At 47.8% G+C, this 26,686-nt stretch overlaps 3 protein-coding genes across 3 annotated transcripts; 1 reads left to right on the top strand and 2 right to left on the bottom strand.

The window, feature by feature from the left end:
* Positions 1–3,861: 3,861 nt before the first annotated feature.
* Positions 3,862–8,065, top strand: LOC4345798 (nitrate reductase [NADH] 1-like). The gene is made up of 4 exons (XM_015795157.3): positions 3,862–5,015; positions 5,112–5,252; positions 5,948–6,180; positions 6,266–8,065. Exons 1-4 carry the CDS (start codon positions 3,977–3,979, stop codon positions 7,601–7,603), a joined length of 2,751 nt encoding a protein of 916 aa, XP_015650643.1. The 5' UTR covers positions 3,862–3,976; the 3' UTR covers positions 7,604–8,065.
* A 6,949-nt stretch (positions 8,066–15,014) lies between these two features.
* LOC4345797 (kinetochore protein NDC80 homolog) lies at positions 15,015–18,746 on the bottom strand. The gene is made up of 4 exons (XM_015793284.2): positions 17,562–18,746; positions 16,546–16,792; positions 15,567–15,713; positions 15,015–15,462 (listed from the first exon to the last, which is right to left on the bottom strand). The coding sequence occupies exons 1-4, from the start codon at positions 18,707–18,709 to the stop codon at positions 15,235–15,237; spliced, it is 1,770 nt and encodes a 589-aa protein (XP_015648770.1). The 5' UTR covers positions 18,710–18,746; the 3' UTR covers positions 15,015–15,234.
* A 2,210-nt stretch (positions 18,747–20,956) lies between these two features.
* LOC4345795 (nitrate reductase [NADH] 1-like) lies at positions 20,957–26,322 on the bottom strand. Its single transcript, NM_001422594.1, has 4 exons — positions 25,165–26,322; positions 24,916–25,056; positions 22,745–22,977; positions 20,957–22,659 (listed from the first exon to the last, which is right to left on the bottom strand). The coding sequence occupies exons 1-4, from the start codon at positions 26,201–26,203 to the stop codon at positions 21,322–21,324; spliced, it is 2,751 nt and encodes a 916-aa protein (NP_001409523.1). The 5' UTR covers positions 26,204–26,322; the 3' UTR covers positions 20,957–21,321.
* Positions 26,323–26,686: the final 364 nt, after the last annotated feature.

Here is a 26,686-nt window from a genome sequence, read left to right as displayed (position 1 = left end):
GGCGGAGCTGCTAAAGAAGTGGAAGGAGCCATGAGGATGGAATACCTTGTGATCACACTCCTTGAAGAAGGAAAGTCATGTCCTTTCCTCAATCATCATCATAACGTATGGGGCATAAATGCAACCTCTCTTAGGATCACATATGGTCTCAAGAATCTCAAACCAAATGAGCTTCATAACACTGAAAGCGGGGCACTGATAGCGCATAGAGAAAAGGAGATGAGCATGCTTGGTAGGAATAGCTGTGGCATCCCCAACCTTTGGAAGAAAGGACCACCTGAAAATGGAGTAGAGAACCTTATAGTTGGGATGCAAGCCTTTAGTGGTACCCATGCAGTTAGAAGGAGTTCCTTTCTCATACATGAAGCTTGTCCTGTGCATCGGTAAGGCTTCCAAGTCAAAGAGATGAGGCCTTGTCAAATCCTCTGGATCAAGCTCTAAGGCAGCAGCAAACTGACCCATGGTAACTCTGTAAGATTTCCCCAACGTCATCCACTTGATGAAATGGTTGCCCTTCTTGGTGGTGCCAAAGTAAGCTGTAGCATAGAACTGCCCAATTATCTACTCATTCCAATCATACTCAAGAGCAAGGATCTCTCCAAGATTCTTTGCCTTACACACCTTGATTACTTCATTGAATACTGCATTGTTCTTGTGCCTCATGAAAATCCAGTCCACATACTTCATCTCTACCACTGAATGGGGTCTTTCCATGAAAACAGAGTTGTACCAATCAACTTGCACAAGAGTGCGAAAGCGAGGATCCTGAGAGTCGGCATACACTACAAATGAATTTGAAATGGACACTTACATGCTCTATGCTCTATCAGGCACTCAAGCAATGTGGTAAGAGAAAATGCACCACAAATGAATTTGAAATTGACACTTACATGCTCTATTGGGCACATAGGCAATTTGCTCTCCAAAACAGAACACTTGTTGGTAATTACTATTCAAATATATTTTGAAATGTGATAAAGCTATAATAATATGACATTTTTAAGAAACCTATACATATACTCCTCTGTTTTTTCCCAATACTTTGGTAAGCCATTCGTGTTTGAGTCGATTTTTAAGTTCGTTTGATTTTGGATATCCAGATCTGTGTTTGAGTACGTTTTTAAGTTCGCTCGCCTTTGGAAATACAAAAGACATCTTATAACAAATCTCTTTTCAAAAAAACTCGCATGCTAACTTAAGATAAAAGTTGGACTCCTGATTACAACTCATGATTTTCTTAAAAAAAAATATATATCCAAGCGAATTCCCACAATTATTTTCACCCTAGCTAAACTATAGAACAAAAATAATAAGACTAAAATAGCCTTCACCCGTTGCAACGCATCGGCATTTTTCTAGTCCAATAATAAAAAGGATTAATCGATCAAGTATTGACGTTTCAAAATGAGAAAAGAGAATAAGAGTAAATGCACCACAGATGAATTTGAAATCGACGCTTGCATGCTAAATCAGGCACTCAAACATGTGCTTAGAGAAAAATACACTACAAATGAATTTGAAATCGACACTTGCATGCTCTATCAGGCACTCAAGCAATGTGGTCAGAGAAAATGCACCACAAATGAATTTTAAATTGACACTTACATGCTCAATTGAGCACTCAGGCAATTTGCTCTCTAAAACAGAACACTGGTTGGTAATTAGTATTCAAATATATTTTGAAATGTGATAAAGCTATAATAATATGATATTTCTAAGAATTATACATATACTCCTCTATTTTTTTGCCGATACTTTTGTAAGCCATTCATGTTTGAGTCGATTTTTAAATTCGTTTGATTTTGGAAATACAGATATGTGTTTGAGTACGTTTTTAAGTTCGTTCGCTTTTGGAAATACAAAAGACGTCTTATAACAAATCTCTTTTAAAATAAACTCGCATGCTAACTTGGGACGCTTTTGGAAATTTTAAAAAGACTCGCATGCTAACTTGAGATAAAAGTCGGACTCCTAATTACAACTCATGATTTTCTTAAAAAAACATATATCCTAGCGAATTCCCACAATTATTTTCACCCTAGCTAAACTATATAATAATAATAATAAGACTAAAATAGCCTTCACCCGTTGCAACGCATGGGAATTTTTCTAGTCCAATAATAAAATGGATTCATCGATCAAGTATTGACATTTCGAAACGAGAAAAGAGAATAAGAGGAAATGCACTACAGATGAATTTGAAATCGACACTTGCATGCTCAATCAGGCACTCAAATATGTGCTCAGAGAAAAATACACTACAAATGAATTTTAATTCGACACTTACATGCTCTATGCTCTATCAGGCACTCAAGCACTATGGTAAGAGAAAATGCACCATAAATGAATTTTAAATTGACACTTACATGCTCGATTGGGCACTCAGGCAATTTGCTCTCCAAAACAGAACACTTGTTGGTAATTACTATTCAAATATATTTTGAAATGTGCTAAAGCTATAATAATATGTCATTTCTAGGACAACTATACATATACTCCTCTGTTTTTTTTGCCGACACTTTGGTAAGCCATTCGTGTTTGAGTTGATTTTTAAGTTCGTTTGATTTTGGAAATACAAAAGACATCTTATAACAAATCTCTTTTGAAAAAACTCGCATGCTAACTTGGGACACTTTTGGAAAAATTTTTTAAAAAAACTCGCATGCTAACTTGAGATAAAAGTCGGACTCCTAATTACAACTCATGATTTTCTTAAAAAAATATATATCCAAGTGAATTCCCACAATTATTTTCACCCTAGCTAAACTATATAACAATTATAATAAGACTAAAATAGCCTTCACCCGTTGCAATGCATGGGCATTTTTCTAGTCCAATAATAAAAAGGATTCATCAATCAAGTATTGACTTTTCGAAACGAGAAAAGAGAATAATAGGAAATGCACCACAAATGAATTTGAAATCGACGCTTGCATGCTAAATCAGGCATTCAAACATGTGCTCGGAGAAAAATACACTACAAATGAATTTGAAATCGACACTTACATGGTCTATCAGGCACTCAAGCAATGTGGTCAGAGAAAATACACCACAAATGAATTTTAAATTGACACTTACATGCTCGATTGGGCACTCATGCAATTTGCTCTCCTAAACAGAACACCAGTTGGTAGTTACTATTCAAATATATTTTGAAATGTGATAAAGCTACAATAATATGACATTTCTAAGACAACTGTACATATATTCCTCTATTTTTTTTGCCGATAGTTTGGTAAGCCATTCGTGTTTGAATCGATTTTTAAGTTCGTTTGATTTTGGAAATACAAATATTTGTTTGAGTACGTTTTTAAGTTCGTTCGCTTTTGGAAATACAAAAGATGTCTTATAACAAATCTCTTCTAAAAAAAACTCCCATGCTAACTTGGGACGCTTTTGAAAATTTTAAAAACACTCGCATGCTAACTTGGGATAAAAGTCGGACTCGTAATTACAACTCATCTAAACTTCGTGATCTATGATCCTAATGACGACTTAAGGGTCTTGGTCATAATATATATTCACGGTGACAAACAAGCTTAACATGAACGCTGGGTTGATTGCCATGGTTTATAGAAGAACGTTTATTTAATTAAGACGGAGTAGCTACATTGTATCACTCTCGAGTACTTTCTTTGTTTTAAAATATAAGTATTTAAAATATAAGTATTAAGGTTAAATAGAGAACACCCCTTATTAATGAGGTGTGGTTATGGATAGGATAGAGAGAAGACAATGGAACGATGTGTCGATGTTGTGTACGAAAGTTGTGGAGCCATGCTGGCTCTTTTTTTTGCCACGTCACACGCAGTTCATCTGAGCAATGTCTCTATATAAACCCGTCCCCTGCCTGCCTTGCTTGCCACCTATCCCAGCGCCTCTTCCAGGCCACTACTTCTCTGGGCTCTGGCTACTCTTCGACGGCGGCCGGCGTAGCGAGCTGTAGCTGAGCTGAACGCAGAACCGAACACCAAGCATGGCCGCTTCCGTGCAGCCGCGGCAGTTCGGCCACCTCGAGCCGGGCTCCGCGCCGGTGTGCGGCGCCGCATCCTCGAACGGCGCCAAGGCGTACCCTCCCGCGAACGGCATCCCGCGCCGCGCCGACTCACCGGTGCGCGGGTGCGGCTTCCCTCCCCTCGTCTCGCCACCTTCGCGGAAGCCGCCCAGCGATGGGTCGGACGACGAGGAGGAGGAGCAGGAGGACTGGCGGGAGCTGTACGGCTCGCACCTGCAGCTGGAGGTGGAACCGTCGGTGCGCGACGCGCGCGACGAGGGCACCGCCGACGCGTGGATCGAGCGCAACCCGTTGCTGATCCGGCTCACCGGGAAACACCCGCTGAACTGCGAGGCGCCGCTGGCGAGGCTCATGCACCACGGCTTCATCACCCCGGCTGCGCTGCACTTCGTGCGCAACCACGGCGCAGTGCCGCGGGGTGACTGGTCGACGTGGACCGTCGAGGTGACGGGGCTCGTCAAGCGTCCCATGCGGCTCACCGTGGACGAGCTGGTCAACGGCTTCCCCGCCGTGGAGGTCCCCGTCACGCTGGCCTGCTCGGGGAACCGCCGCAAGGAGCAGAACATGGTGCAGCAGACTGTGGGGTTCAACTTTGGCGCCGCCGCCGTGTCCACGTCGGTGTGGCACGGCGCCCGCCTCCGCGACGTGCTCCGGCGGTGCGGCATCATGCCCAGCAAGGGCGGTGCGCTCAACGTGTGCTTCGAGGGCGCCGAGGACCTCCCCGGCGGCGGCGGCTCCAAGTACGGCACCAGCATCACACGCCAGTGGGCGCTGGACCCGTCGCGGGACATCATGCTCGCCTACATGCAGAATGGCGAGCCGCTGCTCCCCGACCACGGCTTCCCCGTCCGCGCCATCATCCCCGGCTGCACCGGCGGCCGCATGGTCAAGTGGGTCAAGCGCATCATCGTCACCACCGCCGAGTCCGACAACTACTACCATTACAAGGACAACCGCGTCTTCCCGTCCCATGTCGACGCCGAGCTCGCCAACGCCGATGGTAACGTATATTTACCATGCGTGCATGCGTAAAACACATTTTACCGTTCTTGCGAATATGTATGTATACTGACTCGATCGAACAAATGCTCATCAGCGTGGTGGTACAAGCCGGAGTACATCATCAACGAGCTGAACGTGAACTCGGTGATCACGGCGCCCGGGCACGACGAGATCCTGCCCATCAACGGCATCACCACGCAGCGCGGCTACACCATGAAGGGATACGCCTACTCCGGTGAGCACGCACTCCTCCATAACTTCTCTCTGAATCGCTCGCCTTAATTTACACTCGGTTGCAGTGGCTTGTCATTTTGCACCATCCTTTTGTTTTTGACCTTGATTAATTTAACTTGTCCTAGTAAACAATGTTACTTAGGTGGCCAGAAAAATCTCTAGTGCCTTTTGGAAACTTACTCTCAACGTAGTAGTATACCACTTTGCAAAGTGAATAGTGGTAATCAAATCCAACAAATATCTTCTGAATTTTCTGACAGAATAATACCCCATCAGCATATGGAGTACATAGCTAAAGTACTGGTAATTAAATAACACCTTGGCCACCAGTTAGTCATTTGTCAAAGTTGAGCATGCCTTGCAAATACGGCTAGTAGTATCGTAAAGGGTCATTTAATTTGCAAAAAAAAAGATTTATTTTAGATAATGGATAGAAGTTTGTCCTCTATATCATCCTTAAAAAGATATCGAGATATAACGTGTTTAATACTTTTTAATACTTTCAAGTACTACATATTTCGAGCTATCAAAATTTTTGTTGTAAGATTTAAGTACCCAAGGTATTTTTTCTAAGTACTGTAAAATTTTCATTGTTTAACAAAAAGAAAATGAAGGGTCTTCAAAAAAGAAATTGAAGGCGCAGGGAATGATGGAGCGATGGGCCTGATGGTGATCTTTGTCTCTGTGGTTTGGTAGGCGGCGGCAAGAGGATCACGCGGGTGGAGGTGACGCTGGACGGCGGCGAGACATGGCTGGTGTGCGTGCTGGACCTCCCGGAGAAGCCCACCAAGTACGGCAAGCACTGGTGCTGGTGCTTCTGGTCCGTCGAGGTCGAGGTGCTCGACCTCCTCGGCGCCAAGGAGATCGCCGTGCGCGCCTGGGACCAGTCGCACAACACCCAGCCCGAGAAGCTCATCTGGAATCTCATGGTAGGTGCTTCATTCCGTCTCCGGCCAAGGCGACGGCGATGTAGACGACGATGGCAAATTCATTCGATCGGTTGGGTTTTTGCAGGGGATGATGAACAACTGCTGGTTCAAGGTGAAGGTGAACGTGTGCCGGCCGCACAAGGGTGAGATCGGGCTGGTGTTCGAGCACCCGACGCAGCCCGGGAACCAGACCGGCGGGTGGATGGCGAGGCAGAAGCACCTGGAGACGGCGGAGGCGGCCGCACCGGGGCTGAAGCGGAGCACGTCGACGCCGTTCATGAACACCACCGACGGCAAGCAGTTTACCATGTCCGAGGTGCGCAAGCACTCGTCGCAGGACTCGGCGTGGATCGTCGTCCACGGTCACGTCTACGACTGCACGGCCTTCCTCAAGGACCACCCCGGCGGCGCCGACAGCATCCTCATCAACGCCGGCACCGACTGCACCGAGGAGTTCGACGCCATCCACTCCGACAAGGCCAAGGCGCTCCTCGACACCTACCGCATCGGCGAGCTCATCACCACCGGCGCCGGGTACAGCTCCGACAACTCCGTCCACGGCGCGTCCAACCTCTCCCAGCTCGCCCCCATCCGCGAGGCCATCAAGGCGCCGGCGCCCGTCGCGCTCTCCAGCCCGCGCGACAAGGTCCCCTGCCAACTCGTCGACAAGAAGGAGCTCTCCCGCGACGTCCGCCTCTTCCGCTTCGCGCTGCCGTCCTCCGACCAGGTGCTCGGCCTCCCCGTCGGCAAGCACATCTTCGTGTGCGCCAGCATCGAAGGGAAGCTGTGCATGCGGGCGTACACGCCGACGAGCATGGTCGACGAGGTCGGCCACTTCGACCTCCTCATCAAGGTGTACTTCAAGAACGAGCACCCCAAGTTCCCCGATGGCGGGCTCATGACGCAGTACCTGGACTCGCTCCCCGTGGGCGCCTACATCGACGTCAAGGGGCCACTCGGCCACGTCGAGTACACCGGCCGCGGCGAGTTCGTCATCAACGGCAAGCCGCGGAACGCGCGGCGGCTGGCGATGATCGCCGGCGGGAGCGGGATCACGCCCATGTACCAGGTCATCCAGTCGGTGCTGCGCGACCAGCCGGAGGACACGACGGAGATGCACCTGGTGTACGCGAACCGGACGGAGGACGACATCCTCCTCCGCGACGAGCTCGACCGGTGGGCGGCGGAGTACCCGGACAGGCTCAAGGTGTGGTACGTCATCGACCAGGTGAAGCGGCCGGAGGAAGGGTGGAAGTACGGCGTCGGGTTCGTCACGGAGGAGGTGCTGCGGGAGCACGTGCCGGAGGGCGGCGACGACACGCTCGCGCTCGCCTGCGGGCCGCCGCCGATGATCAAGTTCGCCGTCTCGCCGAACCTGGAGAAGATGAAGTACGACATGGCCAATTCTTTCATCGTGTTCTAAACTCCTACTACTAAATTATACGCACCGCATTAATTATTTTGGTATACGTACGACGATGTATATACGTGTCGTGCCAATTAGAAACGAAATGCTGCATGCATGCGTATGCAAGATGAGAGAAAAAAAAACAATATCTAAGTTGTAGTAGTGTACTCTTGATAATATCCTAGAGTACATACTGCATACATAGGCCATGATTTCCCTTTCTAAGAGGCTAGCGGTTGATTCCTTCCTGTATACTATGTTACGAACCAAGGGGGGATTGGGAATTTTGGATTGAACGAGCAGAGGAAGAATAGAAACAGAGGAAGAACTCGGAAGAACAGAGTAGTTTGGGAGAGAAGCAGTAGGATTATTCAGAGATAGTGTTTTGATTACAAACTAGTATGGTGGCCCGTGGAGATTGCGCGGCTAGCATCATTATATTTTCTCTCATATAATTACATATATGATTTCTCATTATATTACTCCCTCCATCTACTTTTGATAGTAATATTTTCAAATCTGAAAAAATTATTTTTGATATGCATATTTCAATCCAACAACCTATCATCTTAATTACTTTCTTGGATTTAATGCATGACTCTCTATTCTTCCACACATGATTGGCTACATGGGCATTGAAAAATGTAAATATTAATGAATCGCTTGTTTATGAGGAATGACTAGTACCATGTTTAAATGAATGATAAGTATAATTATTTATACTTGGTCTGTGTGCCAAGATGAAATATGACTATCAAAAATAGATGGAGGAAGTATTCAAATATATTAAAATGACAACATAATTTTAAATTTTGCAATAACTTTACAAAACCACCGATATGTAATATTCATATTGTATTTTTAATTCCAAATTTCTATTATTTCCTAATTATATTTCTATATGGACTCTATACTCTATTTCTAATATTCCTTATTTTTAAATCCGAATTTTCTAATATTCCTTATTTTTAATTCCTAATTTCGGTTATTTTCTAATTGTATTTCTATATGGACTCTATACTCTACTTCTAATATTCCTTATTTTTAATTCCGAATTTCAGTTATTTTCTAATTGTATTTGTATATGGACTCTAGTCTCCTCTTCTAATATTCCTTATTTTTTAATTCCGAATTTCAAGTATTTCTAAAGGGGGCTGCTATATAACGGAATCCCGTTTTCGAACGGGATGATCCTGAGTAGGTATCAGGTGTGATACCTATCAGGTATCAGACGATTCTACACAACAGGATAATCCTGAGTAGGTATCAGGTGTGATACCTATCAGGTATCAGAGGATTCTACACACGTTTCAGGTGATACTTGCAAGTATCATGTGATACTTATCAGGTATCATGCGATTTTTACCACGTATTACGTGATACTCGCGAGGTATCACGTGAAACCTGTCAGCTATCAAACAATTTCAATCACGTATCGCGTGATACTCACGAGGTATCATGCGATACCTGTCATGTATCAAACGATTTCTATCACGTATCGCGTGATACTCGCGAGATATCGGATGATACCTACCAAGTATCAAGTGATTCCTACTAGATATAGCTGGGCATCCCGTTGGGGGAGGAGCACCTCGATACGCGCGGTCGGCCCCCTACAACCGTCCCTTGTAGACGAGGACGGCGACAGCCGCGGCAGGGGACGGGCGCGGCGACGGCGGCGGTAACGGGGAACGGGCGCGGCGGCGGCGGCGAGGGACAGCAACGGTGGCGGTGGGGGATGGGCACGGTGGTGGCAGCGGTGTCGATGGGGGACGGGCGCGGTGGCGGCGGGGGACAGCTACGGCGGTGGTGGGGGACGGGCGCGGCGGCGGCGGTGGACGGGCGCGGTGGCGGCGGGGGACAGCGACGGCGGCAGTGGGGGACGGGCGCGGCGGCGACGGCGACGGCGGAGGCGACAGGGGATGGGCGCGGCAGCGGCGGGGGACGGCGACGGCAGCGAGTGAGCAGAAATCACGTTGTGGAGGAGAAGCTATCCCGTTGGGGAGACGGTATCTAGCATTCCCGATTTCTAAATTGTATTTCTATATGGACTCTAGTCTCCTCTTCTAATATTCCTTATTTTTTTAATTCCGAATTTCAGCTATTTCTAAATTGTATTTCTATATGGACTCTGCCTTTTCTTTTTCTCCGATTAATGTGAGAAATTTTAGGCCATGAGAGCGAACGTGGAGGCTTCTTTTTCTATTCCTTTAATAATATAATAGATTTCATAACCCTTTCTCCTCTCCCTTGGATGCTTATATATTCGCATCCTGCACAGCTGCCACAGCAACCCATTCCGGCCCAGCTAAGCGCACATTCTTCTTCTTCTCAAGTGAGGAACGCGACTTCAGCCTGACCGGGTTCTCTGTTGTCGGTTGATGAACAGTAGTCGTAACAACCCCCCTCCCCCCGTTCTTCAGAACCAGCTTGCCCCCAAGCCGGCGCATCAGGGTAGCGAAGACGAAGCGTCTGTGCATCTTCCCAAGTAGCTTTAGCAGAAGTTAAGCCAGTCTATCTCAAGCGAAGTTGCTCAATTGTACCGGCTCCTTTCTTGATCACTCGACGCGCCAATACTTGCACAGGCACCGACGGCGCTTGCTCGACAAAAACCGGAAGCCTGACGGGTTCAGCAAGAGTAGGAGGCAGAGCTTTACGAAATTGCGACACATGCAATACAGGATGGATAGAGCAGGTATCCGGCAAGGCCAAACGATAAGCTACTGCTCCCACCTTGCTTAACACTTGAAATGGGCCAAAATAGTGAAAAGCTAGCTTATGATTCGCCCGAGCTGCTAAAGAAGATTGAGCATACGGTTGAGCTTTCAAGAAAACCCAATCTCCTTTAGCGAAAACTCGATCTGAACGGTGCTTGTCAGCTTGCTCTTTCATTCTCTGTTGAGCACGCAGTAAGTGTTGACGAAGAAGCCCAGTAATCATACGCCGTTCTTGCCTCCATTCCTCCAGATCTGAGACTGCACAAGTAACTCCATCAAGGACCCCAAAATAACGAGGAGCATGTCCATAGAGAACCTTAAATGGAGAAGAACCCAGCACAGAATGATAGGCAGTGTTGTACCAAAATTCAGCCAATGCCAACCAACGCGACCACTTAGCTGGGCAAGCGTGAACAAAGCAACGCAAATACGTCTCGAGACACTGATTGACACACTCCATTTGCCCGTCCATCTGCGGATGATATGCAGAACTCATCTTCAACTGGGTATCAGCAAGTCAAAAGAGCTCGGCCCAGAGTGCACTGGTAAAGATGCGATCACAATCTGAAATAATAGCTTGGGGCAGACCGTGGAGCTTATATATATTATTGAGATAAGCAAGGGAAACATCAAATGCGAGAGGTGGCCCTGGCTGTGGCAGCCGACAAAGAGGAGCTGGGCGTCGGTGGCCATGTTCGCGCGCGCGGTACTCCTAGGTCGGGGCAGGGGGTGATGCGAGCACGGCGATGGTGCATCGACGAGGACAGTTGAGGGATCCGGTCTATCTAGTTTTTCGGTTGAAGGACGAAAATCGGATTCGTTGACAAGTTAAGGGACCTCAAGTGAACTTATTCCTTGTCACATTGGCCTCGCGTTGCAGTTGGCCGGGGGCCGGGGCGTGAGCCCAAATGCCCAATGATGCAGGCTTTCATCGGGCGAGGGCGCGAGGCCGTTCCGTGTGCGTGTGCCGTGCGGCCGTGCCGCCGTAGCAGGCTCAGAAACACGCGGGGCTCACGGTCACGGCTTTGCTTCCCTGACACTTGGCACGGCACACGGGCGCGGTAGCCCCGGTACGCGCTGCCGGTTGGCGAGAGGGAGGGCAAGACCCCGCGCCGGATGGATCATACTCAAACTGATGGATGGATGTAAAAGCAAATGTCACGAGCCGCGAGGAGCTCGCCTGCAACGCGAACCGCCTCGAATACGACGCGCGGCCGCGCAGGCGCAGGTGTCGGCGTGGGCGTCGCCGTGTAGCTGCACTGCACGTACGTACGCCCATGCAGCTACACGAGAGGCGAGGCGGCGAATCCCCCAGCCAGCGCCTCGTTTCCTTGACGCCCGCAGGCCGCAGGCAGCAGGGACCACGACACGACGACTCTGCTACTACGCCCTGCGGATCTGGACGCTGCGTGCAGCTTGCCGCTGTGCGCGCGTTTCCTGATCGATCGTCAATGAATCCGCTTTAGGGCCAATTTGTCGATGCATGCCATATCGCTACTGCTAGCTTTGACTCCTGCCGTGACGCGTTATGCGTGCAGCAATCCTGAACGAATCACTGGAGCATGATGTCATGATGATCGACCACCATGTCGTTTTTTTTTCTATTTGTTGGTCGAAACTTTAATCTGAAGAATGATATATATGCCAAACAAAATTACAATCATACTTTCGTCTTATGCTTTTCAATAGATCCAAGGCGCAATAACCTTACCACATCATTCCAGTCTTCCAGATGGCCTATATTACCTAGTCGTACATTTATTTTAGAGGATTTTGTGGGCAATTTTACCTCGGGCAACCACGCCCTTGTAGATGTCACCCATATCCGACAATACTCATGACAATATTTGTTGGTCTGGCTGTATAAAATTTTTAGATTCACCATTATATGTTTAATATAATTTTGTTGTATGGTAACAAAGACGCGCGCATTCATATACCCGTGAAATAAATCTGAATTCACTAAATTCTTGTTACAAGCACACTTGAGCGTGTAGTATTTAAAGGTTGTGCTATTCTTTAAAAATGATATGTTTTTGTTAATGAAGAAGCAATTCAAATGAACTAAATCACATACATTCTTGTTACAAGCACACTTGAGCGTGTAGTATTTTAAGTTTGTGCTATTCTTTAAAAATGATATGTTTTTGTTAATGAAGAAGTAAATCAGATGATTTTTATGTCCTATAACTAAATCACATCCTCCCTCTGGTCCCATAATTCGAGTCGTTTTGGACAGCGCCCCCCCCCCAAAAAAATATATATATATATTGAACTATGATTTTCTAATATAATATATAATATATAAGACTAATCTATATATCGTGCTCTAGTAGCTTCAAACTAAATATATTATAAGTTATTGATAGTTAAAGTAATCTTATCAAAGTAATTGTTTCACCTGAAACTTGTTCAAAACATCATGACCTATGGAACCGGACGAATAGTAAATAATATAAAAAAAATCCTGAACATAAAAGGGATAACTCTCTTGCAGATTCGAAGACTTTGTGAGCCTCAACGCCTCACAGGCGAAGGCATGGAAACAGAACGTTGAGAACTTCACAGCAGCTGCATGAGTGCAGTAATTAAATGTATGCTTGGACAGGTTTCTTCCCAGCTTCTGCTGGTCACTCATGTCACAGATGGCCAGAAGCCAGATGCAAATTCAGGTCGTTTGGAACAGTTTTACTACATAGCATCACAAAATGATTGGAGCAATTTATAATCAAGTACTAGTATTGAGCTTGAATAGCACAAGTCCTGCAGCTGGGCTGCTGGGGTGTGAAATGCAACAGTGGAGTGACATACTGACATGAACATACCGGCCCTCTACTGTTTTCAGTACTTCCATGATTTGCATCATGATAGAAAATTGCTTTAAGGTACAATGCCGTATGCAATACGGTCAGGACGCCCGATCTAGCGTGTGTTTAGTTCACACTAAAATTAGAAATTTGGTTGAAATTGAAATGATGTGACGGAAAATTTGAAAGTTTATGTGTGTAGAAAAGTTTCGATGTGATGGAAAAGTTAAAAATTTGAAGAATTATTTTGAAACTAAACACGGCGTTAAATTGTTTTTGCATTATTGCTTATTCGTTATCCAGTCTGCAAGATTTGCATTCGACGAAGTTTTTACATCGGTAGCAGATTGTTGCTCTTCCTCATGTTCTTGTTTTCAATCGAAATGCAACGATGTACTGAAATTCTGAGGAAAATAAATGGAAACTGAGCCGAACTGTAGGGCCTAGCTACTGCAGCAAAAAAAAAAAAGGACTGCATATGTAACATGAAACAATCAAGCCTTTAACTGAAAATAGCTGAGACAAATCCTTTCGAACACAGGTTCTCTCACCAATTTCTTCTCTATCAATATCGAATGCTAAGTTCCTTCTTAGTATTCTAATTTTTTTTCCTTTTAAAAAAAATGAAAATAGCTAATCTGGAGCCAGAGCGCTTTCTCGGAAAGTAAAATTACATCCGCAAAGCTACGCCATGCAAAGCTGCAAAGAAAGAAGAAAATTCGCTCCAACAGATCAACATTATCAGTTAACAAAGGCAGGCTACCGCCTACCGCAAAGAATGTACTAACCTTCCGATGGATTTCCTGGACCGCGCAATGAAACATACCTACATGCTTGCTCGCCATGGACAACTAAACAGCAGTTGTCAACTTGCAGAGACAAGCATGCCTGATGGTATTAACGCAAATGCTGGTTAAAGGGAATGAAGCCTGGTCCGAGGTCACCACCAGCCATGCATCATGCACACACACATCCATCAGAAATTCAGAACAAAGAAAAAAAAATGTGATGTAGGACAGCAGGAGGCCTTGAACCAGACAACAAACCCCTTAACCGAGAACATCAGCCAACCACCAAAGCAGAGAAAGAAAGAAAGAAGCAAGGATAGTTTTTAGAAGACGAGAACATCAGCCAACCATGGCAAGCTCAGCAGCCGACCTCCCTGGGGTTTTATGAGGCGGAGGCGGCGGCGGCGGCGTCGTCGTCATGACAGAAATAGCTGCAAGGCAAGACGTACACCACGCCGTGTGGCTCGGCAAGTCGGCAGCGTACTGGGAGGGTCAGTAAATTCCCCATTTATTGAGAGCTCATCGCACCGTTTTACTGTTTTGTGCGTTGCGCTGCTGCCGTGCGTTTCTTCGTACGTTTCCCAGGTGCAATCATGAAAAATCCTTTTAAGATACAAGTATGCAACAACTGCAGTAGAAAATATATATACTCCAGGGCTGCTAGTGTTACCTGGTTTTCTCGACAATAATACTACAGCTTCTACAACAAATTAAGATTGTTTCTCGACAATGCAATTAACAGAGGCTGTGGGCCTGTAGTTGTACATACAGAAGGGGCTATTGCATCATCCAACGATTCTACCCCCGTTTCAAATTACTTGTTTGTTTTAGTTTTTTCTTAAGTCAAACATTTATAATTTTAACGATCAATTTCTAGAAAATCATATAGTTTAATAAGATGTGAATTATATGTTATGAAAGATTTCTCATAGCGGATCTAAAAACATAAATCTTATAATGTTAAAATATATGAATTTGTTTGTCAAAATTAGGAATATTTGACCTAGGACAAGGCTAAAACAACAACTAATTTGAAACCGAGGGAGTAGGTATGTATTTTGGAAACCAGAATACCACACCAGATTGATTTCAACAGCAAACAGTACCTCACGCATGCAGGCCCAACAAAAACATTTCTATTTTAATCAACATGCACAAGAGTTGGAAAGCAAATAATATCCTATTTCCATTGCAATCTAAGGAATACTCACCTAGTTTATATTAACAGGATGGCACATGCGTACAAGAGCTCCAAGAGGTATAAATATCTCAGGCGTAGGAAGGAAGAGATCACTTGGGAGCTAACACTTCCGTGAAGAGCTTTCTTCACATAATCACATTACAAACTGAGCAGAAGTTTGGCGGGTAGATGCTGCCTTGGATGCCAAAGAAGAGATGTCGTCGACGGTTTCATAAAGGTCTTTCCTCATCCCAGATATTGATGTTTCCATGAACTCTTTGTACTCTGTAACCGAATCAATAAGTTTCAGCAGTTCTCTGGCGCACATCTGAATTTCTTCATCAGTTTCCCTTTTTGCATCTTCAAGCTTCTTTTCGGAGATCTGTTAAACCAAATTACTTATCTGACTGTTGGTGCATCTTTGCTAAGGCTGACAAGGGAACACGCTTAAGCAATAGAAAACATATAATGAGTAATATTCCGTACCTTTAAAAATTCTTCTGACTCCTTCTCAACAGTACTCAGGTGGTGATCCTTTTTCTCCAGCTCATCTTTCATTAGTCTAGCATCAGCCTTACATCTTGAAACATGATTCCCAATTTCAACATCCAGTGAATCCAATCGAGCAACCATCTGGGGAAAAATGAAATGTAATCAGCAAAATGTAGAACAGCACCACTCGTAGGCAACTATTTCTAGAAGGGCATAAGATAGAAAGTTATTATGATTATCCTACAGGCTACAGGAAAGTCCAACATTGATGAGTTGGGTGGTAAATACAGAATCCTGTGCTCATCTAGATTATGTATGTTCTGAATCACTGTGATAAGAACCTGGCATAAGTTCAACCGTATCAGATCACAGAACAATCCATTAGATGAATGAAAAGTGAAGCTTTCAACAAATCATTAAAGGATACAAACGCATCGCATATTTCTTATAGCCTCTATGCCATCATAAAGGTGATTGAAACCTGAGATAACAAATTTTCTATCAATTAAGTATGTGACATGACCAGAAGGAAAGCATTATCAAGTTAAGCCAACTCTGGATACAGTGAGGCAGGAAAACAAACATACGGTCAAGTGCTTTTAGCTCAGATGTACGTTGGACTGCTATAAAGTATCCACTATCCAATGTTTCCTTAAAGAGCCAATAAGAACAGTTGCATGAAAAAGCAAGTAACAAAATAAAATTAAATGTGTAAGGTTCTCATAAACCAGACATCACCCCATCCATGCATTGAGTAGGCATAGCAGAATAGTAACATTTTACACATGAAAACCATTCATGTGGGTCTGTTTCAGTAAATGAGCAATAGAACAACCCAAATACCAGCATTACAGCAAATTACAAGAGAAAATGCAATTCCTAAACAGATAAATCATAAATGAGTCTAGAAGGGTTAATAAAAGAAAGCAGACTTCATTTTTGGTTGTGATATGCAAATATAAGCTGGACTGACCTCATCAGTTTTGGTCTGACAAACTGAAATATGGTTCTTTTTCTCAGACAGAATTTTAGCATTTCGTTGTGACTGTTTTTCTAGCTCAACTGACTCATCATGCTTTAAGATGGATATCCTTCTAGCCTCGTCAGCAAGAGAATTGAGTGCAGGTTTCATAATAGTTTTGTAACTGGTTCCTAGCAGTTCAACCGGGGAGGACGCTTTTGTGTTTAGCATGTACTGGAAATCAATACCAGGTTTCAATCTGCAAAATGGCACAGGAAAATTTGACGATGAGGCAACAAGCACATAATATGGTTGGATGCTTTGAGCTAACAGAATAATTTCTAGATAAAACTACAAACAGAATCAAAATAAAAAGGATAATTGATCTTAATTTTGCATTAGTGCTTTCACCTACTAGCTGGGCGTTCACATGTAATGTCAGGGACATATAAAATAACCTAACACTTTATACAACTATGCACCAATAGTGTTTTTTTTTCTTCACTTTTTCCCTCTAAAAATACAATGCAATAGCTGGGTAGTGGAGCATTACAAGTGATCATGTAATTCTAACCACCCGATATATCAGTTTCCCAGTCAAATATCACAGAATTAGCACATAGATTCTACCTGATTCCATATTATTTCAATATCGCAAAATGATGCCAGCCATGCATATTAAGTCATCGCATGCAATTGCACATCTTGATATGTCAGCAACCTAGGAGGTGGGCTCAAAAATGCTTATGTCGCTACAAGCAGGAAGGTGCCATTGGTGCTTTTTAGGGTGAAGCGAGTATATGTGTTAATTAAGTCATACTTTGACAGCAAACTTAATGTGTTTTATTTTGTATTTTACCACTAGAATACATAGATATGTCATCAAGTATACTTCTACATATAAAACAAATGGTACGGTTAGCATTGATAGTTTCACATTGCTTAACTACAGCAGGTTAATTGGTTCCAACAAACATGAACAGATATGATGAACCAGGAAATTCAAAGTTGTTGCAGGGCATCCTTACTTTCTGAGGGCCTGGTTGCACTGCTCCACAAGTCCCTCAATCTCCTCAAGCTTCCCAACCACCGCAGCTTCGAGCTCCCAACCCTTCTCCTCCAATGTCGCATTCCCATTCTCCAACTTGACATTGTCACGCTCCACTGACTGGATCTCCCTCTGCATCCGATCGACATCTCTCACATTCACAACCTGTGCGTCCACCTTCTTCATCAGCTCCTCGTTTTCAGCTGCTATCCGCTGTTGATCCATCAGCTTGGCCTCCAATTCCTTCTCCAAATGTACAGATGACTCTTCCTTCTCCTGTATCTTCACTGTCCAACTCTTCACAACCGCTTCAAATTTCTCCACGTCGGCAGTGAGGGCCTCCTTCTCTGCCTGCAGTGCCTCCAGCCGCGAGGGTCCTGAGGTGAGCTTAGTCCTCTTGGACTCCAGATCCAGTGCCTCCTTCTCCAGCGCCTGTGAGGCCTCGACGGCTGCCTGCGCATGTGCACGGGCTTTGGAGGAGTACTCCTCGTCGAGAGACGCGACCGAATCATCGTCCCCAGAGATGAACAGCGAGTAGCTGTTGGTAATGTAGAGCATGAGGTCATTTGAGGCGGCAGGAGAGTCGTCGCCGCCGGCGCCGCTCTCACTGGAGTTGACGAGGAGGGTGAGCCAGTAGAGGACGGAGAGGAGCGGCGGCCAGGAGTGCGGGGTGCCGGGGGCCTTGAGGGCGGAGCGGGTGAGCTTGAAGGGGCAGCGGAGGACGCGGAGGACGAAGAGGAGGTCGTCCTCGAACGCGCCGTGGAGGGGGAAGTCGAGGCACTCGAAGAGGTGGCGGAAGGCGGCGACGATGTCCTTGGCGGAGGGGAGAGGCGGGCGGAGGCTGACGGCGGGGGCGAGGTAGGCGTTGACGACGCGGAGGGCGGCCGCCTGGGAGGCCCTGTCGGAGAAGTTGGTGACGGGGGCGGCGAACGAAGGGCCCGTGCCGATGGAGGACGGCCGGCTGCTGCAGAGGCTGGCGGCGTCGGAGTCGCGGCGGGAGAAGGCGAGGTCGAGGTTGCGCGGGTGGAGGACGTGGGGATCCAGCAGCGGGGTGCGATCCGACGCCGCCGAGGGCGCCAGGGAGGACTTCGGGAGGCGCCTGCCCCCTCCGCCGCCGCCGCGCCGCATTTCCGGTGCCGGAGTTGGGGGATTTGGGGTTGGGGTTGGGGTTGGGGTTTGGAGAATTGAGATTTTGAAATTGGAGAGCGGAAGGGGAGAATGATGGGGACAAATTTTTGGGAGGCGTGGGTTTGAGGGCTTTGACCGAGCGGAAAGTGCGCATGGCCCATTGGGCCGGTAATGTATGGGCTGCACGAGCGGCTTGTAAGTTTAGAAAAAGTTCACGTTTTAGATTCCTCAATTTGTCGCCCAATTGGATTTTCATCCTTGAACCCAAAAACCAAATACAACCGGACCCTAACTTATAAAACCAGTGCAAACGAGATCCCTCGATAGTATTGTCCCCAATTTTGGCAAACGTGGCACCTACGTTGCTCATTTGACTAGGTCTTCGTTCCACGTGTCATTGACGTGGCGCTTACGTGACAATTCAATCCACAAAAAACTAAAAGCAAAAAAAATGAAAATAAAAAAAGTAAAACAAAATATGCAGGACCCACATGTCAATCAAAAATAAAAAATAATGGGACTCACATGTTAGTGAGTCCCACTTCTTCAACCTGACCCTTCTCTACCTCACTCTCCTTCTCCAACCACACCGGCAAGAGTGGAGCGGCGTGCAGCAGGCGGCGGGAGAGGAGCGGCATGCGGCGGCTGGCGGGTGACAGGAGAGGAGCGACACGCGGCGCATCTCCATCCTCGCGCCAACCTCCGTGACCGGTGTGCTCCTTATCTCCATCATCGCCTCCTCCGCGAACGCACGTGGTGGCGGACCCGACGCCGCGAAGGTGTCCCTCCTTCCCCAAACCGGTACAACCCCGCTGTCGCTGCCACCGCCATCGTCACCAAAGGCTAGAGCAGCTAAGGTTCAGTGGTAGCGGCGGAAGAGAGAGAAGAGGGGGCAAAGACCCGGAGGAGGAGAAAACCCTGGCGAGTGCCCCCTACCCCCCACGCCGAGGCGGAGGAGGCAACGAACCCTTCCGCGGAGTCATCCATCGCCATCCTGGAAGAATCTGGCGGCGAAGAAGCTGAGCCGGCCGCAGGGGAGGCAGCTGCCGACATCTCCCCGCTCGTGGCCACCGTCATCGAGAGCAACTCGAGGCCGCCGCTGACATATCCCCATCCCGCGGCCACCGTCAGTGAAAGCACCTCCTCACTGAGGCCGACGCTGACATCTTCTCGCCCGCGGCCACCGTCAGCGAGATCAGCTTCGCTGCTGACATCTCCCTGTCCCATGGCCACCGTCAACGAGAGCAGCTCCGCACCGAGGCCGCCGCTGACATCTCCACCATCAGCGAGAGCAGCTCCCCGCCAAGGTCACCACGGACATCTCCCTACCCGCAGCCGACAAGGAGGAGGAGGAGGAGAGTGGCTCCTGGGCTCCCGACCCTTGGTGCCCTTTTGCCGCTGACCGCTCCGGCCGCCGCCCATCCCACTCCGCTAACGGTGAGAGAGAGGGGATAGATGATAATGGCATGGTCTATTGACAAATTAATGAAATTATTAAAAACATGAGTAGTAAGGATGATATGTGGGGCCACATGGGCCCCAATATTTTTTTATTATTTTGTGTGTGAAACTGACACGTGGGTCCCACGGATTCTCTTATTTTTCTGGATCGAATCGCCACGTCAATGATACGTGAGACAAAAATCTAGTCAAAGGAGCCACGTCAGCCAAAACCAGGAATAATACTGATGAGGAACCTCGTTTGCATGGTTTTGTTAGTTGGGGGATGTGTTGTATCCGGTTTTGTGGTTCAGGGCGAATTTCAGACTAGGTGACAAATTAAGGGACCTAAAGTGAACTTATTCCTTTAAGTTTTAAGCATCTTATATACTAGTTTTTTTTTTTTAAAAAAAAAGCACTAACTGTGCATATTTTATACTGAACATAGTGATAGAAAATTACATTCCCAAGTGCACAAAAGAGAAAAAAGAGAGAACAAGTTCGTCCTACCGGGTATTCACGTCATCGCATCTTCATTTGTCTTTGCAAAGAGATCAGGTACCGAGGTCGTCTCACTATGCTCGAAGGTCATTTGGTTACTCTCTTTCCAAATTTTCCACGAGAGTAAGAAACAAGCATGAGAGCATTTCCCATCACTCCTATCTTTAGAATTTAGATAGCTTTGGGGAGGAAAACTATTGGAAAAATGCTAAAACGACCATTGCTGTTACCATTTTTCTTCTCAAAAACTAAATTGGAACGATAGAGTAAGAAACAAACAACGGTATCAGGAGTCGGAACAGCAACTTTCTATCGTCAATTTAAAGTATTCATTTCATTTCTCTTTCTTCAAACAATGAACAATATACATAGCCAGATCTTTACCTCCCATGGCTAACAACAATACAGTTATTGGTAATTACAAGCTACTAGTATACAGGAAGGAATCAACCGCTAGCCTCTTAGAAAGGGAAATCATGGCCTATGTATGCAGTATGTACTCTAGGATATTATCAAGAGTACACTACTACAACTTAGATATTGTTTTTTTTTCTCTCATCTTGCATACGCATGCATGCAGCATTTCGTTTCTAATTGGCACGACACGTATATACATCGTCGTACGTATACCAAAATAATTAATGCGGTGCGTATAATTTAGTAGTAGGAGTTTAGAACACGATGAAAGAATTGGCCATGTCGTACTTCATCTTCTCCAGGTTCGGCGAGACGGCGAACTTGATCATCGGCGGCGGCCCGCAGGCGAGCGCGAGCGTGTCGTCGCCGCCCTCCGGCACGTGCTCCCGCAGCACCTCCTCCGTGACGAACCCGACGCCGTACTTCCACCCTTCCTCCGGCCGCTTCACCTGGTCGATGACGTACCACACCTTGAGCCTGTCCGGGTACTCCGCCGCCCACCGGTCGAGCTCGTCGCGGAGGAGGATGTCGTCCTCCGTCCGGTTCGCGTACACCAGGTGCATCTCCGTCGTGTCCTCCGGCTGGTCGCGCAGCACCGACTGGATGACCTGGTACATGGGCGTGATCCCGCTCCCGCCGGCGATCATCGCCAGCCGCCGCGCGTTCCGCGGCTTGCCGTTGATGACGAACTCGCCGCGGCCGGTGTACTCGACGTGGCCGAGTGGCCCCTTGACGTCGATGTAGGCGCCCACGGGGAGCGAGTCCAGGTACTGCGTCATGAGCCCGCCATCGGGGAACTTGGGGTGCTCGTTCTTGAAGTACACCTTGATGAGGAGGTCGAAGTGGCCGACCTCGTCGACCATGCTCGTCGGCGTGTACGCCCGCATGCACAGCTTCCCTTCGATGCTGGCGCACACGAAGATGTGCTTGCCGACGGGGAGGCCGAGCACCTGGTCGGAGGACGGCAGCGCGAAGCGGAAGAGGCGGACGTCGCGGGAGAGCTCCTTCTTGTCGACGAGTTGGCAGGGGACCTTGTCGCGCGGGCTGGAGAGCGCGACGGGCGCCGGCGCCTTGATGGCCTCGCGGATGGGGGCGAGCTGGGAGAGGTTGGACGCGCCGTGGACGGAGTTGTCGGAGCTGTACCCGGCGCCGGTGGTGATGAGCTCGCCGATGCGGTAGGTGTCGAGGAGCGCCTTGGCCTTGTCGGAGTGGATGGCGTCGAACTCCTCGGTGCAGTCGGTGCCGGCGTTGATGAGGATGCTGTCGGCGCCGCCGGGGTGGTCCTTGAGGAAGGCCGTGCAGTCGTAGACGTGACCGTGGACGACGATCCACGCCGAGTCCTGCGACGAGTGCTTGCGCACCTCGGACATGGTAAACTGCTTGCCGTCGGTGGTGTTCATGAACGGCGTCGACGTGCTCCGCTTCAGCCCCGGTGCGGCCGCCTCCGCCGTCTCCAGGTGCTTCTGCCTCGCCATCCACCCGCCGGTCTGGTTCCCGGGCTGCGTCGGGTGCTCGAACACCAGCCCGATCTCACCCTTGTGCGGCCGGCACACGTTCACCTTCACCTTGAACCAGCAGTTGTTCATCATCCCCTGCAAAAACCCAACCGATCGAATGAATTTGCCATCGTCGTCTACATCGCCGTCGCCTTGGCCGGAGACGGAATGAAGCACCTACCATGAGATTCCAGATGAGCTTCTCGGGCTGGGTGTTGTGCGACTGGTCCCAGGCGCGCACGGCGATCTCCTTGGCGCCGAGGAGGTCGAGCACCTCGACCTCGACGGACCAGAAGCACCAGCACCAGTGCTTGCCGTACTTGGTGGGCTTCTCCGGGAGGTCCAGCACGCACACCAGCCATGTCTCGCCGCCGTCCAGCGTCACCTCCACCCGCGTGATCCTCTTGCCGCCGCCTACCAAACCACAGAGACAAAGATCACCATCAGGCCCATCGCTCCATCATTCCCTGCGCCTTCAATTTCTTTTTTGAAGACCCTTCATTTTCTTTTTGTTAAACAATGAAAATTTTACAGTACTTAGAAAAAATACCTTGGGTACTTAAATCTTACAACAAAAATTTTGATAGCTCGAAATATGTAGTACTTGAAAGTATCAAATTTTATATTAGAAAAATACGGTATATCTCGATATATTTCTTAAGAATGATATAGAGGCCAAATTTCTATCCATTATCTAAAATAAATCTTCTTAAGCATTACCCTACACAAAAACTCATAACTCACTCCACCCCACCAAACTTTGGTGATTCCCTATTCACTGCCCCTTAATTACCATTTACTGTTAGCAAGATTCGACACGTTTCGCCACCAGAATGGATATTCAGTGTCCATGTTGCTGCCGGGTTCCAGCTGGGACAATCCCAACAGCTTCCGACACGAAGCAAGCCAACTTGTTCTTAAGTTGTTAATATAATTTGGCCGAGTAATATAATTGGCCGAGTAATATAATTTGGCTTCCAACATCGCCGGAGGACTACAAGGTTGGATGCCAGATGATGGCTCTCTTACTGTGTTTAGTCGCACTTATCCTTAATAACTTTTAGGTTAGTCCAATGAGAGTACTGATGATAGTAGCATCATTGGTGACCATAAGGTCAATCATCATGCATGATAGGTCCCTTTTGCACACAAAATGTCTATTTACACGCGTCTAATTACTACCCAAGTACTAATGCATGCCTTCTGTTAATATACGGAAATTTAAGCTAGTACCAAGTATATACTAGTACTGCTCCATATTGATATAGGAAAAATCTTTCTTGCAGCTGAGATTGGCCACACGAATTGCAGCTGTTTTTGACCACGAAATGGATCGGGTTTTGTCCTATGTTTCGCCTAACCGGCACCAGGTCCAACCTTGGCTTGCCACAGGTTCAGACAAAAAACGTGGGTGCATTTGGCTCTTGAGACACTATACAGTACACAGTACTGTACTGGCTCACTACCCTTTGGAGGCCACGAAGTGCCAACTTCGCCAGCTTTATTCGCTTTCTTTGGCAGAAAAGTGCAGAAACTATCCAACTTCAAATGGTATCACGCACCCGGTTTCCGAGCTGCTGCTACCACCACTACGCTTATCTTTATATTATGTATGGTCAGTGCTAGTGAAATGTAATGATAATCATAGAATGGTTCCTACTTGGCTATTTGAATTGGTTTAATTTGTCTGTCTGATTGGATATCTGAAATCACTCTACTTTCTTAGCTTTAATAATCGGCAGTCGATTGTGAAGTGTTCAGACAAAGAGAGTTACCTAGATACAGGCTCCATGTATATGCTAGATGTATTTTTTAGTGCAAGCTAGCTTCAGTGAGAGGTTTTTATTCAATGAACTGTTATATGTTTCTGAAGAATTGTCTGCACAAGGAGATGTATTGAAATACAGGTCCCTGAATTAATATCTGTTCTTTTGAATGGGGTCCTCTTTGCAAATTAAATGACCCTTTACGATACCACTAGCCGTATTTGCAAGGCATGTTCAACTTTGACAAATGACTAACTGGTGGCCAAGGTGTTATTTTATTACCAGTACTTTAGCTAAGATATGTAGTCCATATGCTGATGGGGTATTATTCTGTCAGAAAATTCAGAAGATATTTGTTGGATTTGATTACCACTATTCACTTTGCAAAGTGGCATACTACTACGTTGAGAGTAAGTTTCCGAAAAGCACTAGAGATTTTTCAGGCCACCTAAGTAACATTGTTTACTACAAGTTAAATTAATCAAGGTCAAACACAAAAGGATGGTGCAAAATGACAAGCCACTGCGACCGAGAGTAAATTAAGGCGAGCGATTCAGAGAGAAGTTATGGAGGAGTGCGTGCTCACCGGAGTAGGCGTATCCCTTCATGGTGTAGCCGCGCTGCGTGGTGATGCCGTTGATGGGCAGGATCTCGTCGTGCCCGGGCGTCGTGATCACCGAGTTCACGTTCAGCTCGTTGATGATGTACTCTGGCTTGTACCACCACGCTGATGAGCATTTGTTCGATCGAGTCAGAACTCAACTCAGTACATACATATTCGCATGAACGGTAAAATGTGTTTTACACATGCATGAATGAATGGTAAATACGTTACCATCGGCGTTGGCGAGCTCGGCGTCGACATGGGACGGGAGGACGCGGTTGTCCTTGTAATGGTAGTAGTTGTCGGACTCGGCGGTGGTGACGATGATGCGCTTGACCCACTTGACCATGCGGCCGCCGATGCAGCCGGGGATGATGGCGCGGACGGGGAAGCCGTGGTCGGGGAGCAGCGGCTCGCCATTCTGCATGTAGGCGAGCATGATGTCCCGCGACGGGTCCAGCGCCCACTGGCGTGTGATGCTGGTGCCGTACTTGGAGCCGCCGCCGCCGGGGAGGTCCTCGGCGCCCTCGAAGCACACGTTGAGCGCGCCGCCCTTGCTGGGCATGATGCCGCACCGCCGGAGCACGTCGCGGAGGCGGGCGCCGCGCCACACCGACGTAGACACGCCAGCGGCGCCCCAGTTGAACCCCACCGTCTGCTGCACCATGTTCTGCTCCTTGCGGCGGTTGCCCGCGCAGACCAGCGTGACGGGGATCTCGACGGCGGGGAAGCCGTTGACCAGCTCGTCCATGGTGAGCCGCATGGGCCGCTTGACGAGCCCCGTCACATCGACGGTCCACGTCGACCAGTCACCCCGCGGCACGGCGCCGTGGTTGCGCACGTAGTGCAGCGCCGCCGGGGTGATGAAGCCGTGGTGCATGAGCCTCGCCAGCGGCGGCTCGCAGTTCAGCGGGTGCTTCCCGGTGAGCCGGATCAGCGACGGGTTGCGCTCGATCCACGCGTCGGCGGTGCCCTCGTCGCGCGCGTCGCGCACCGGCGGCTCCACCTCCAGCTGCAGGTGCGAGCCGTACAGCTCCCGCCAGTCCTCCTGCTCCTCCTCCTCGTCGTCCGACCCGTCGCTGGGCGGCTTCCGCGGCGGTGGCGAGACGAGCGGAGGGAAGCCGCACCCGCGCACCGGCGAGTCGGCGCGGCGTGGGATGCCGTTCGCGGGAGGGTACGCCTTGGCGCCGTTCGAGGAGGCGGCGCCGCGCACCGGCGCGGAGCCCGGCTCGAGGTGGCCGAACTGCCGCGGCTGCACGGAAGCAGCCATGTTTAGTGCTCGGTTCTAGCGTTCAGCTCAGCTCGCTCGCTACGCCGGCCGCCGTTGATGAGCAGCCAGAGGCCCAGAGCCCAGAGAAGTAGTGGCCTGGAAGAGGCGCTGGGATAGGTGGCAAGCAAGGCAGGCAGGGGACGGGTTTATATAGAGACGTTTGCTCAGATGAACAGCATGTGACGTGGCAAAAAAAAAGAGCCAGCATGGCTCCACAACTTTGTTACACGTGGCAAGGTGGCTCTGGTGCTTTGCTTGGAATTTTGAGTTTTGCTCTTCAAGAATTCAAGGCCACAGATTTTGCCGATTTTTTTTTCTTCAATGCTCATAATAGTCTTGCTGATTTGGTATAATAGTAGTGTGAATCTTAGTGCATTTACTTTCCATGGTATAATACTGCATTGGGTCTCATTTAAAAGTTTTGAAAGACTTTGAAGATGGAAAATCAAATCTCAATTCATTTATTTTTAGCTTTGGAAAATG

Source organism: Oryza sativa, chromosome 8 (assembly GCF_034140825.1).
Source record: "Oryza sativa Japonica Group chromosome 8, ASM3414082v1".
NCBI classification, from domain to species: Eukaryota; Viridiplantae; Streptophyta; class Magnoliopsida; order Poales; family Poaceae; genus Oryza; species Oryza sativa.
This window is presented reverse-complemented; position numbering and strand designations above follow the sequence as displayed.